The following is a 12811-nucleotide window of genomic DNA, read 5'->3' as shown; positions in this document are numbered from 1 at the left end:
CTTTAGCCTGAGCTATTAGCGTCCCAGAGGAGGGGAATATCTCCCTGTCCACGGGGTCATGCCAGCTGCAGAGACGCAGCGCGCCAGGAGACATGCGGTGAGGGTGCCTTGGAAAGGACTGCGTTCCAAACCAAGCGGAGAAGGATTTCTACAGCTTTCACAGAGACGATAGTCAAACCACTGCAGGGAGCGAGACCTTCCACCACCGCCGCCATGAAGGAAACTGACAGTGTCTCTCTGGACGACGCCATCCGTGGCCAGGTGATGTGCGAGGGCTTGGCTGTGAGAGAGCCCCGCGTGGAGTGTGCGGCCCGAGGGCTCAGCAATCCCGCAGCTGCAGCGCCGGCCGGGAGCTGGGAGAGGCGGGCAGCCATCCTGCCCGGACGGCTGTCCCCGTCAGCCTGCCCTGAGCTCGTCCCGCTCTGAAACGGGGGGCAGAAAGCATCCACGTCCCCCACCGGAGCACGCTGGGCGTGAGGCTGGTGCCATGCAAGCCCTGCTCAGGTGCCACCACGGTGGAGCTGAGAGAGGGTCTCCAAATGTGTGGATGGAGGAGAAAGCCCCTGAGCATATCCTGGACTGGCTTTCCCAGGAAATGCCTTCAGATTGGATCCCTACATTTGTGGGGAGCACCTGTTTTTAAAAATTAGGTTCAGCATAAGGAAGGGCTCAGAGTGCTTTGGCAGCAGGGCTAGTTTGGAGGGCTTTCCTGTGGCTTTTCAGGCTGCTTGGTGTGATGTCGCTTTCTGCTGTGTATCTAGACTGAAAAAATTAATCAGCCTTGTTTGCTGCGAGGACGGCAGGAGGTGCACGCAAAGATCACGGTCATTCTCCGCCAAAGATACCACAGGCACGGGTAGGGTCTGGTACACAGGGAACAGGTACATTTGCCTTGGCTAGGGCATGAGTCTGGCAAGGGGGAAAAGCACAGAGCTGTGGGGGAGATGGCTGGAAGGAAAACTGCAGGCATGCACACAGAGCTGAACGCAAAGCCAGAAAGCTGCCTCGGCTAGGACTTCGTAACTGCAGCTGTATGCAAAAGGGCCAAGTAGACTCTTGTTATTTTAACTGATATCTCAGAACGTTAAGTCCCAGCTGATAAATGGTGAATTTTAAAAACAAAAGAGAAGAAAGAGACTGCACTAGTGGCTGCAAACCTATTTGTTCACACAGCCTCCAAGTTTATGTGTGGAATTCAATAATGGACATACTTCCATTGAACCTTCAGTTTTAGCTGCCAAAAAGCGTCAATTACAATATGCACCATTTTGATTCAGTAGATTAATACTGCTGAAATAGTACATTTTTTTTCTTCAGGAAAAAAAAAAGTCTAATCTCTTTGTCGTGGCATGACATTTATTTCCATTTTGAAAGTTTTCCCTTTCAATCTGAAAGTAACTAGAAATGCACAACACAGCATGTTTGGCCCTCACACGTCACTAGAACAAAGTGTTTCACACTGATTAACAGATAACTGATAACTCATTTCAACCCTTCAGACTTTTGCACTACAGTAACTCATCAATAATACTGTTACATCCCATAAATAAATTTCCCTTTGTGCTTCATCTTTTCTGAACTCAGACTTTAGCAGCGCTTTGGTTACTGTAATTAACTGTTGTAATCCACCTAACAACTTTTCCAGACCGAGACCCAGGATACGATTTTTCACTCTGAAGAAGATAACGGTCTTTATTTCACATACAGTGGAAAATCAAACGTTCTGGAGGTCAAAGAACTCAACTACCAGGTAAAAATTGTCATTTATACATCTCTCTTCAGTAGGAAGCATATCCAGGAATGCTTGTTTCTATACCCAGGCCATTTTAAAAGCCAGATAAAGTTGAAAAAGTTCACACAACTGCTGCACGGTCAGTTTGTGAGCAGAATCACACTCTTGGCTGCAATACTGACAGCAGACTAGCCCTTGTATTGTAAATACATCCAGTAAAGTTAAGACATAACACAGGAAGAGAGATCTATTTCTAGCCCCTGCTTTGTTTCAGTCTTGAGCAAAATTATTCCTCTGAGGGCTGGAGCAGAGGGACTTTCTGTTCAGCTAGGAATGAAAGGAGCCCTTGCTGGCAAGAACAAGTATGTGGAAGGGGATAAAGAGAAGATGACTAACAAGGAGGATTTCGATGAACCAGTGAAATATTTAATCTCCTTCTCACCATGGCATCTGAATAAGATTTCACAATTTTCAGCTTCATGGAATTTCTAATTATATTTAAAGTCTGAAACATTTAAAATTTGCAATAGTAATAAATTACCAAAGTAACAAAGGACAGAGAGTTTTCGTGATTAACAGAACAAGAAGAAAGGCATGAAAGCATTAGGTGGCTGCAAAAGAGCTACCTTCGATGTATTTCTGAAGATGAACAATAATGTTTTAATATATGCTTTGCTTGTAACATTGTAACTTTGAAGGTATTTGTTGTTAAATAGTTTATTGCTTGAACTTGTTTCCTTCTCTGATAGGTTAACACAGCATCCCAAATTCCCTGGTATGAGAACCTTGCTCAGATGAAAATGCCCTGGACCTGGAAATCGGATCCCCATTCCCACCTGTCAGTCATCCAAAATCTGAATCTAAAAGTGCGAAGTGGTCAGATGCTTGCAATTATAGGAAGCACTGGTAAGAGCAACCACATGTCATTATATGAGCAGCTCTCAGATGAAATGTACACCATCAAGGGCAACACTCTGCAGTCTTTTTAATGTCAAAATCTAGCTGAGAAAAAACTGTTGGATGCGTCACTAAAATACATTCTTTAAGTGACATGATGAACAAGGGAACAAAGAAAGATACTGGGGGGGGGAGGGAGGGGGGAACTAAACTTTGTTTTGAAACACGATTTTTGTTATGCCCTGCACACATTTACATTCTGTTTCCTGAGGTGTAGTGGGGTATTGTTACAAGTGTGGCCTTGCAGCCCCGGATCTGCTGGACCTGAATCAGTTTCATGGCTCAGATTCAAAACAGGCCAATTGCAGACCGTACTCAGATAGCAAACAAATGAGGCCAGACCCCGTAAGAAAGATCAGTGTCAATTTGCATAACCATAAGCAGGAATTCCATTTGGACTGAAACAGTTCTAACAGGATAAAGTATTGCATTTGCATTAATTAATAGAAACTTAGAGAGAAGAAAAGACAGTTCCTCTTCTGTCTGGTGTTACTGCTTTATTACACTGGGGTTTGGATTTTCCTTCCATTTTCTGGTGGGACTGATCAAGGGGGACAAGTAGACACAGGACCTTTAAACTGAAGTTAAAAGTGCCATACTTGGGAGGTAAAAACCCCCATGGTGTGTCTCCACTAGAGCCTTACATCAGTTCAGCTCAGTGATACAGTGAAGATGCTCTCTCAAAGGCAAGGCATATTTGCCAAAGAAGTTTTTATTCCTTAAAAAATGAGAGTTTTCTTCCCTATTGCCATGGGAATTTTTCCTTAGCACATATTCCTAATGTAAGTGAAGCTTGCCTCAGAGATTCTCCTGATAATAGAAGGAAAAGCTTTGTGATGAAATAACATACTGAGTTATAGATATAGCACCTTTGTAAGGCAACATACATTGAGCACAAACCCCTTTCTGCAAACTAGTCAAACTATTTTCAAACGCTGTTTATCATCTATTTCATCAAATGCCTTAGTAAAATGGATTAAACTGCTGATGGGTTTCACATTGTCAATGGCAATCAATATGTCACTCTTAAACAGAGCAATACGTGGTTTACAGATGGATGGGTTTCTTTTTCAAGATGTATGTATTAAGAAGCAAGTGTGGAGTTAATCTTTCAACAGGGAGACTAGAAATAAATGACATCTAATCATAAGAGAGTTCTGTGTGTTTACATACAGAATCATACAACAAAAAGGAAAAATTCATTTGCTGTTTAACTCCAAATCAGGTTTTGTTTTCATTGTTTCATTTTTCTTACCTCTGGGTATGAGCCAGCTTTTCTTAATTATTTAAATGACTTTTTGTCTTATTTAAGTAATCATAATTTTTGTTTCAATCGTGATTAATCTTCTTATTGTCTGTTTAATCATTCAATGCCTTAGTCATTCAGCTGATCCTGCTGCTGGTTCTGAATTCACAAATCCCTCCACAAAGAAAGCTCTTGCTGAACATTTGAGTGCCAGCCCTGCAGCAAGGGCGGGACCGTCTTTCACCTCTGTTTCAAAAGTGAAAGAGAGTTTACCAAAGAGATAAGTGACATCTTGTGTTCGTGAAGCTGTCCTCAAAGCCCAACTACCCTATTCTGCTGAGAAATGATAAGGGTTCAAACCACCATTCCAGAGGACAGAGATTTCCTGGACAGGAACTTGTAGTCAGTATTTTCTTTGAAGATCACCCTGTCTCTGTGACTTTGGGAAAAGCTCGGGAGGGGTTGGCGAAGAATTCTTTTTCCTTAACATCTCTGTCTATGACAAGATCACTTTTCAAAACCATCCCTTGGAAATCAATTCTCAATTTTTATTTTTCTAGCCGGTGGAAAGACATCCCTGCTTGACGTGATAACCTGCCGGGATCATGGAGGCAAAATCAAGTCTGGTCAAGTCATGATCAACAACAAACCCTGCACTCCCCAGCTTGTTAGGAAATGCATAGCACACGTGAGGCAGGATGACCGACTGCTCCCCCACCTGACTGTCAGAGAAACACTATTGTTCGTTGCCAAACTGCGCCTTCCAAAGTTTTTTTCAGACTCACAGAGGAAAAAAAGGGTAATTAAGCTGTTGGGAAAAAAATAAAGTTGTCAAAAATGTGTCTGACAGGAATTATCCAAGAGATCCTGTGTGTTTGGAGTCAGAACAGCTAATCTGGCATTTTTTTATGTAGATTATGAATTATAAACCTTTTTCATCTTTCAAGATAGAAACCAGCAATTGTTCCAAAGCTCATAAAAAATGACAATCTAGAGAAAGCATTAGAGAGGCTGAAAGACGAACTAAATTTTTGATCGCTGAGTCTTTTTTAATGTTACCTCTAAAATCAAGATTTGTTTTCAAGTGTCTCTAGCACTGAAATATCCAGATGAATTTTAACCACATTAATCCTATTTTCAGTTTTATCTCTGCACGAATGTGCAAATGAACTCTTGCTTGACTCCTGTCACCCTTGGATGCCCGCAGGTGGAAGATGTGATCGCAGAGCTCCGCCTGCGGCAGTGCGCCAACACCAGGGTGGGGAATGAGTACCTGCGGGGCGTCTCCGGGGGAGAGAGGCGCAGGGTGAGCATCGGCGTGCAGCTGCTCTGGAACCCGGGTGAGCACAACTCACACCTTCCCTGGGGCCCACCACACACCACTTGGGCATAACTGCATGACGATGGAAGCTTTCAGGGAAGAGCCACACACTCACTTGCCCCTAGGGCAGCTGGAGGAGTTCATAATTGGGACACTTAACAGGCCTTGCACCACCCTCTTCCAGAGGCTGCCTCACCACAGCACAGTTAGTGACTGCTGCTGGTCCATTTGCTTCAACTGCAATCAGTGCTGATCACAGATATTACTGTAATCATTACAGGAATAATTCTGTGGACAGAGTTTTTCAGCAGCTGACACACTTTTGCTTCAGTCACCTTTGCCAGTGGAAGAGTGGAGACAGACCAAGGCAGAGCCGCCAGGAGCCTTCACCCACCACTCTAAAACCACCACCACAAAGATTACTCAAAGTTGCCTGAAGTTTCTCTCACAGCAGGGCCCTGGTTTGTGCATATCAGTATAAGGTTTGGGTTTTATCCAACCACATGCCACAGGTCACTTTGACTTTAACGTGGAGATTGTTTTCCTTTGACACTGCCCCCATTCACATGTGCAGTATTAACAGGAAAAGGTCATTTTCTTCGCTGTAAAGTCAGTCGTTGTAGTCTTGTGCAACTCACTGACATGGCTTCATGCTGCAGGTGAACTAGTAACTTCCATTGGCTTCAGCAGAAGCAAAACATGACGCTAAATCCACAGCTGATTTTGCTGGATTGAATCCCCTCTCTGATTGTATATATATCAAAAGCACTACTAACCTTGACTTTGCCTCTTGTTGAATAAGATTCCCCATCAGCTTTTTTCCCTAGGAAATTGATTTGAAAACTTTTTGTTTGTATAAAGTTAAACTTCTATAGTTATGGGGAAAGCAGATTTTTGCTTTTGTAAGAAGTGGTGCTCAGGAATAGATGTACTAAAGTAAAAAAAAAAATATTTTCTTTAAACTTAAAATCAATGAGTGAAATTTCATGCATTAGCACCATTTCACTTAGAACATATTTTCCAAACCAAACATGCTGCTTTCCACAGCTAAACTTACTGTCTTTGGCAGGAATACTCATACTTGATGAACCCACGTCTGGACTGGACAGTTTTACTGCACATAACCTTGTGATAACATTATCCAGACTGGCCAGAGGAAACAGATTGGTTCTTCTTTCACTTCATCAGCCCCGGTCAGATATCTTCCAGCTGTTTGATTTGGTTCTTCTGATGACTTCTGGACTCACTGTCTACTGTGGAACAGCTAAAGACATGGTCCAGTATTTCACAGAACTCGGCTATCCCTGTCCAAAGTACAGCAATCCTGCAGATTTCTATGGTCAGTATCAAGCACTGTCATAAAAAAAGGGTTACTGGAAATATTTGCTTTCCTAAGTGGTAATGTTGATTTTTATTGACCATGACTCTCTTGGAAATTTCTTCTAACTAACTCAAATCAATATTGCAGCAAGTTCAGTTTTTAATAGGATCCTTATTTGTCTGTACAGGAAATGCAGCAAAAACAAGAGGTACAGACAAAACTAATTTTAAAAATGCTCCTTCTAACTGTGCCAGATGCAGTAACTCGTCAACATGTTTAGCGTACTTATCCCCATGTCTTAGCTGGTTGAAGCTTCTCTGGGAAAGACACAGATAAACTGATCAACTGTTTTCTGTAGACAGATTTCTCAATTAAGAAAATGTAGAAGTTTGTTTCCCAGAAGCTAGCTCCTGGTCTGAGACAAACCTAGAACAAGTAATGGGAAAAAGGAGTGCTGCCCTATGCTGGAAGGGAGAAAATCCTAAAGCAAATCAGCAACCTTTTTACTCCCCGAAGAAAGGTTACATGGTTTCAAATCTGTTAATCTTCTGGGGGTTTTTTTTGCAACGTGAAAGGGGAATCTGTCCCTGTTAATCTAATGGCAGAAATCTCTTTACACAGGCTGGCTCAATTCCAGCCCTCAGGTCTTTGCACTCAAGTTGGCCAGAAAACCTGGTATAGACCTCAGACAACCATAATGTTCTGGAGTAATCTCTTCAGCTGTGCCTGTGTGACAGGCAGTGCCAGCTGTGCAGAGATAAACAGAAGTTAACCTTGGTGTCAAGCTCCACGTAAAAGACCTTTGTCACCCTCAGGGTTCAGAGCAGTCCTCAGCCAGGCACAGCCCTGGTGAAGGCTTGCAGCACCCCTGTATGGGAATGGAGAATGAGAGGCAGTCCTGGGGAAGCCTGTAGCTACAGCCAGTGGTCACAGAGACAAACCCCTGTGACATGGAGGTAGGAGGGCGGAGAGGCAGGTGGAAGATCATTAAATGGTATGCACGGAGTCAGTATCCACAGGAAAGTAAAGGAAATATGAGCAACAGGAAGGTGGAAATAGGACAGGATGGAAGAGCATCCATAGCAAGAGGGAGCACCTGATGGAAACACACAAATGCTGGCTTTGTGTCTGACAGAGAAACAGGTGACCAGGGCAGCAAAGAAGGCACAGAATTTCTGATGGACTCCTCCGAAGAGTGGCTGAACAGACATGATCAGCCCAGAGCAAGGTCTTAGGAAATGTGCAGTGATAGTTCTCTCAGAAAACATCTGTAAAACATCAGATATTGTCAATCTACACCCAAGGTCAGCATGGGAAAATATTACTGTAAGTTTAGATTAAAAAAAAAAAAAAAAGCTGAATCAACTATTATTGGTATGACTGTATTGTCCTTAGATAATATTCCCTTTGGGCCTTCTCAGTATCAGGTAAAGTTTATGGCGGCTCTGTGAGATACAACTAAGACAGTAACTATAATTTTTCAGATTAAGAAAAAAACATGATTTAAGTCAAAGTCACATAGAAGACTGTGAATGCCTACATGCCAGGAAGGAAATTCAAGATATATTTTCTCAGCACTGCTCTCCAGGCGCTATGAAATTTATAAAAATCTGAAATAGTAGTTTATAATACTATAGTAAGCAATTGTGTAATCTCTCAGTGATTCATTGAGTGACTAGGTAAGAAACATACACATTAACAATCTGCTCATCTCTGATTACCTAAAGTAACTGGTAGTTTTAACAGTTGTTAGTTAATGCATGTACACGGGTTGGACCGTTTGCTCCCAATGAAATCCCTGATTCTAAACACATCAGAAAGTTATTTCTTCTATGGCACATGGACTCACATCAAGTAATGTCTTGCAGTTGACTTGACCAGTATTGACAAACAGACTGCAGAAAAGGAGGTGGAGAGCCGAAAAAGAGCAAATGCTCTTGCCAACTTGTTTGTAGAAAAGGTCAAACAATTTGATGATTCCTTATGGAAGGCTACTGAAGGAGACAATGCTGAGACCACAGTCATCAAGCAGAGGTAAAGAAAAAGTGTCATACAGAAGGTCTGGAATAATAGCTACACCTTGTGCTAATTAAATTTTTTTTTCTCTTTTTTTTTTTTGGGTAGGAATTCAGAAGAGGTTCTCAATATGCCTCACCATTCAAGTAACCAATTACCAGGAGCCTTAAAGCAGTTCACTATATTATTAAGGTAACCTTATCCTCGGCATAAACAATTTTGTAACATGCCCATTCGTATTTAAAATCATCAGAAAGAGGCACAGCACAGAACGTCACATACCAATTCCTTCCTTCAGGCTTTCAGCATTTTAGACCTGAAATACTTGATGGCTACAGGTGCTTCATGGGTTTGATTAGGTAAAATCCCTTACAGAAACAGGGAGCCCAACTCCTGTCCTAGCCAAAGGCAGCAAATTCCAGGAACTGATTTCAACACTGTTTGGGGCTTTATGTCTGAATATAAGTGGCATTAGTAAGCATTAAATCTTACGGTAAATATTGCTGTTTTCCTAGTCGTCAGGTCTCCAATGACTTCAGGGATCTTTCAACATTATTAATCCATGGATTTGAAGCCCTTCTTATGTCATTACTAATTGGATTTTTGTACTATGGCCATGAGAAAAATGGACTCTCTATTCGTGACACAACGGCCCTGCTGTACATGATAGGTGCCCTAATCCCATTCACAATAATTTTGGATGTTATTGCCAAATGTAAGTGTCGGTCTTCTTGTAAACACTATAAGGAATCAAAATTAAAAAATTCTTAAATCTATTAAAAAAATAAACCTATTGTCACAACCCAATGTGTTTGTTCCCACCCTGCAGGTCATTCGGAAAGAGCAATGCTTTATCATGACTTGGAAGGTGGAATGTACTCTGTCAGCCCATACTTCTTTGCTAAGGTAATTGGTTTTATTGCCAGGAAATACAAACAGCTGCCTTGAACATTAAAAACCACAAGCAAACCAAAGCCTTGTTGTATAAATAATCACATTCATATCAGACTTTTTTCTTTTGTGTCTGCCAGCTAAGGTCATCAGTCTCGCTTCCTTAGTATCAATAGATCAAGCTTCACACTAGTTTAGAACTTTGCCATAAGTCATGGCTGAGATGCCACACCAGAAAAGCCAAAGAAGAACTTTTCACTGGGCCCTTTGGCCAAAATGTGAGAAATCTCAGACTCAAATCTCCAAGTTTAGACAATTTTACATACCTGCATATTTAATTCACTGCAGCATCTTTGAAAGTTTGCTTATGTATCTTGATCTGTAAAACAAAACATTCGTATCAAATGCTAAAGCAGAGGTAAAACAGAAATGACAAAATGCTACGATATTTCCAGTAGTTGTTTGGGCCTCTATTGGTCTGAGCTAAAAAATGTATTACGTGCACAAAGAGCCAGAGTTTCTAGAATTAAATTCAGAACTTTTTAAAAACTACATTCTGTTTTTCACAAGGGTTTTGAATAATCCCTCTTTTGTGATGTTAGATGAGTTCTGCCTGCCATGGCATCTGTAATTTAGGTTTCCATTTCTGCACAAGATTTTAAATGCTTATTAGTGGTTGCCAGAGAAAAATATTCTTTGCATTGTGTCACAAAGATTGCACATTATTCACAGAGAAATCGATGTAATTTGTTACAACCTTAGTATTAGAGGATAGTAGCAACCCTCTTGGGAAGAACTAATTCTGCCTATGTACCTCTTTAAGTATTTGAGAAAATTCCAGTTATGCTTTGGTTTTACAATGAATCAAGTTGCTAACTGGACTGGCTTTGGGACAAGGTGGTGAAGGGACCAACAGCCAAATTTGTCTCAAATTCCATCTCACATTAGTTTCAACCAAACTGGGACAAAACATTCAGTGCCATGAGTCAGTAACAGTATTAATGTTATCAAGCACATCAGCTCGCAGCAGAAGTATATTATGATCTTAGAAGCACCCAAAACTCTTAACAAAATAATTGGTAACCATTAGTTTTAGGCATTGACACAACTGGAGAAAAAATTAGCAAGGATTTGTTTCTGTTGTGGATTGGTTTTGCATGTCACTGGCAAGCCCAAACAGGGAGATGATTGCATTCTAAGGGAGTTTTTCCTACAGCTTTTATAAACCGTCCAAAAGTATGTTAAGACACATCTCATGTATTTTAGTATCAGTCACCTTTTTTTTTTTTATTTTCTTTTTCATCTTCCCAAACAGATCCTGGGGGAGCTCCCAGAACACTGCGTTTTTGTTATAATTTATGGTTTTCCCATCTACTGGCTGGCAAACCTTGTTCCTGAGCCAGAACACTTCCTGCTGAACTTCCTGTTATTGTGGTTGGCTGTTTACAGTGCCCGTGCCATGGCACTTTGGGTGGCAGCTCTGCTGCCGACGTTACAGCTATCGGCCTTCCTTGGCAACGTCCTCTTCACGTCCTTCTACCTGAGTGGTGGTTTTGTGATAAGCCTGAACAGCCTCTGGACAGGTAAGACAAAGCTCCCACCCTCCCTCCAAACTGAAACATCAATGGCTTTCATCAGTGACAGCGTGTCCTGTGCAGGAAATCTCTACTTTATTCTTACCTTTGCAATTATCTTCTTGGATGGTGAAAGTGCAGTCAGGTCATCTACTTTACATCAGTTTCTCCATCTGAAAATCAAGGAACAAGAAGTTTGGTCAAAAAAGCACTAGTGAAAGGCTAGCTTCTTAACGTGGTTGCTAAATTCTTCAGTAAAAAGAATTGTATTCAAAAGATGAAGATGGAGCTCCAGGAAGACTTAGTTGACAGGGGGAGTTTGATGGATATGGATATTAGCTAACTCCTGATTTCCCATCTCCATGTAACTATGTAAAGTATATCTGCCATTTTGTCCAATAATAAACTGTCACATGTTTACAGCCTCTGGCTGTCAAGAAGTGAGACAAACCTGCTGTATTTGGCAGCAGCACGGCAGTATTCGAGGTCTCAAGTTTTGTGTGTGTGTATCAATTTCTGTCATTTTTTTTTTTCCAGTTCCTTTCTGGGTTTCAAAAATCTCTTTCGTCAGATGGAATTTTCAAGGAATGATGCAAGTTCAGTTCACTGACACCACATATGAAATGACTGATCGAAACATTACTTTTCAAATACCAGGGAAACTTGTAAGTCAGTAGGAAAAATTGTTGCACACGTTTGATAAGAAATTGGAATGCTATTTGTATGCCTGTCATATTTAAATAGATGGTGTAGGCCTCAAATTCGGGCAGTCGCCAAATGAGCACATGAAGCTGTGTCATGCTTGGTTGTCAATTTGTTCCTAAAGATGGCCCTAGGGCAGTCACTCCTTCTCTGCCTTTCTTTTAGTTGAAGAGAAAAAAACAAAACAATAAAGGGCAACTCTTTCCTACACCAGCCTCAAATATGCACTTTGCTGGAACTGTTTAGAAGCTGAACTGTGTTCTTCTGAAAGAGGAATAGTGTAGCTGCAACTCTCTATCAAACCACCCTGGAAGCTACACCCAAGGTGGAAAACAGGGGGAGGTACCAGGGGTCAGGGAAGCTTACACATAAAACACACTTCACAGATCCAGCATGAAAAGTTTGTATCTTTTCCTAATTTTGTGTTATTGGTCATTGCAGATCATTCAGGCTATGGACCTGGACTCCCACCCTCTCTATGTGAGCTACGTCGTCCTCACTGGCATAATTTGCAGCTTCCTGCTTTTATACTATTTATCTCTGCGCTTTATCAAGCAGAAATCAACCCAAGACTGGTAAGAGCAGCGGAGGCAGCAGGTGACGGCCTCCCTAGCAGGAAGGCAGGGGAGGAAGGCTCCCGGTGTGGGAGCCCCGGCAGCCGCGCAGGAGGCAGGGAGCGGCGGGCGCCGGCAGCACGACTGCCACAGGATGGCAGCAGAAGCCCAGGAGTCGGGACGCGGGCGGGAGCCTGCCGAGGACCGCGGCTGCAGCCTGGGGTTTGGGTCGGGGGTGGGCTTTGGGCTTTTTGTTTGCTTCACGTATGGTCTGAACGAGCGACAAGGCGCTTGTGAGTCCTGCACTTCTGGAAATAATCTGAACTATGGGCCGCCGATATAAAAGGACCCACTGCACTCTAATAATAGCTGATGTTTTAGTCCACGTTTGAACATACGATGAGCACTTAATTCAGAGGGCTACAAGAGAACAGGATCAAAACACTTTCTGTGGCATGTATGACATATATTAGGAACAGCACAGAGGAAAGCAACAC

The 12811-nt window shown here is 42.1% G+C and overlaps 1 protein-coding gene across 1 annotated transcript; it reads left to right on the top strand.

Annotated features, from left to right (window-relative positions):
• The first annotated feature begins 208 nt into the window (after positions 1-208).
• Positions 209-12441, top strand: ABCG8 (ATP binding cassette subfamily G member 8). Its single transcript, XM_066180408.1, has 13 exons — positions 209-261; positions 1646-1750; positions 2482-2638; positions 4496-4734; positions 5143-5275; positions 6326-6595; positions 8446-8611; positions 8702-8785; positions 9109-9308; positions 9423-9499; positions 10800-11067; positions 11596-11723; positions 12202-12441. The coding sequence occupies exons 1-13, from the start codon at positions 214-216 to the stop codon at positions 12337-12339; spliced, it is 2013 nt and encodes a 670-aa protein (XP_066036505.1). The 5' UTR covers positions 209-213; the 3' UTR covers positions 12340-12441.
• Positions 12442-12811: the final 370 nt, after the last annotated feature.

The sequence above is a fragment of the Chamaea fasciata genome, unplaced genomic scaffold (assembly GCF_029207755.1).
Source record: "Chamaea fasciata isolate MVZ Bird 193981 ecotype frontalis unplaced genomic scaffold, bChaFas1.0.hap1 SCAF_3, whole genome shotgun sequence".
Classification (NCBI taxonomy): domain Eukaryota; kingdom Metazoa; phylum Chordata; class Aves; order Passeriformes; family Sylviidae; genus Chamaea; species Chamaea fasciata.
This window is presented reverse-complemented; position numbering and strand designations above follow the sequence as displayed.

What these genes read in the sequence shown, in the direction of transcription:
- ABCG8 (XM_066180408.1), top strand. Translation starts at nt 214, where the DNA reads ATGAAGGAAACTGACAGTGTCTCTCTGGACGACGCCATCCGTGGCCAG. An exon ending in ACGACGCCATCCGTGGCCAG is followed by an intron (nt 262 to 1,645) that starts GTGATGTGCGAG and finishes CAACTTTTCCAG; the next exon opens with ACCGAGACCCAGGATACGAT. An exon ending in TGCAATTATAGGAAGCACTG is followed by an intron (nt 2,639 to 4,495) that starts GTAAGAGCAACC and finishes TTATTTTTCTAG; the next exon opens with CCGGTGGAAAGACATCCCTG.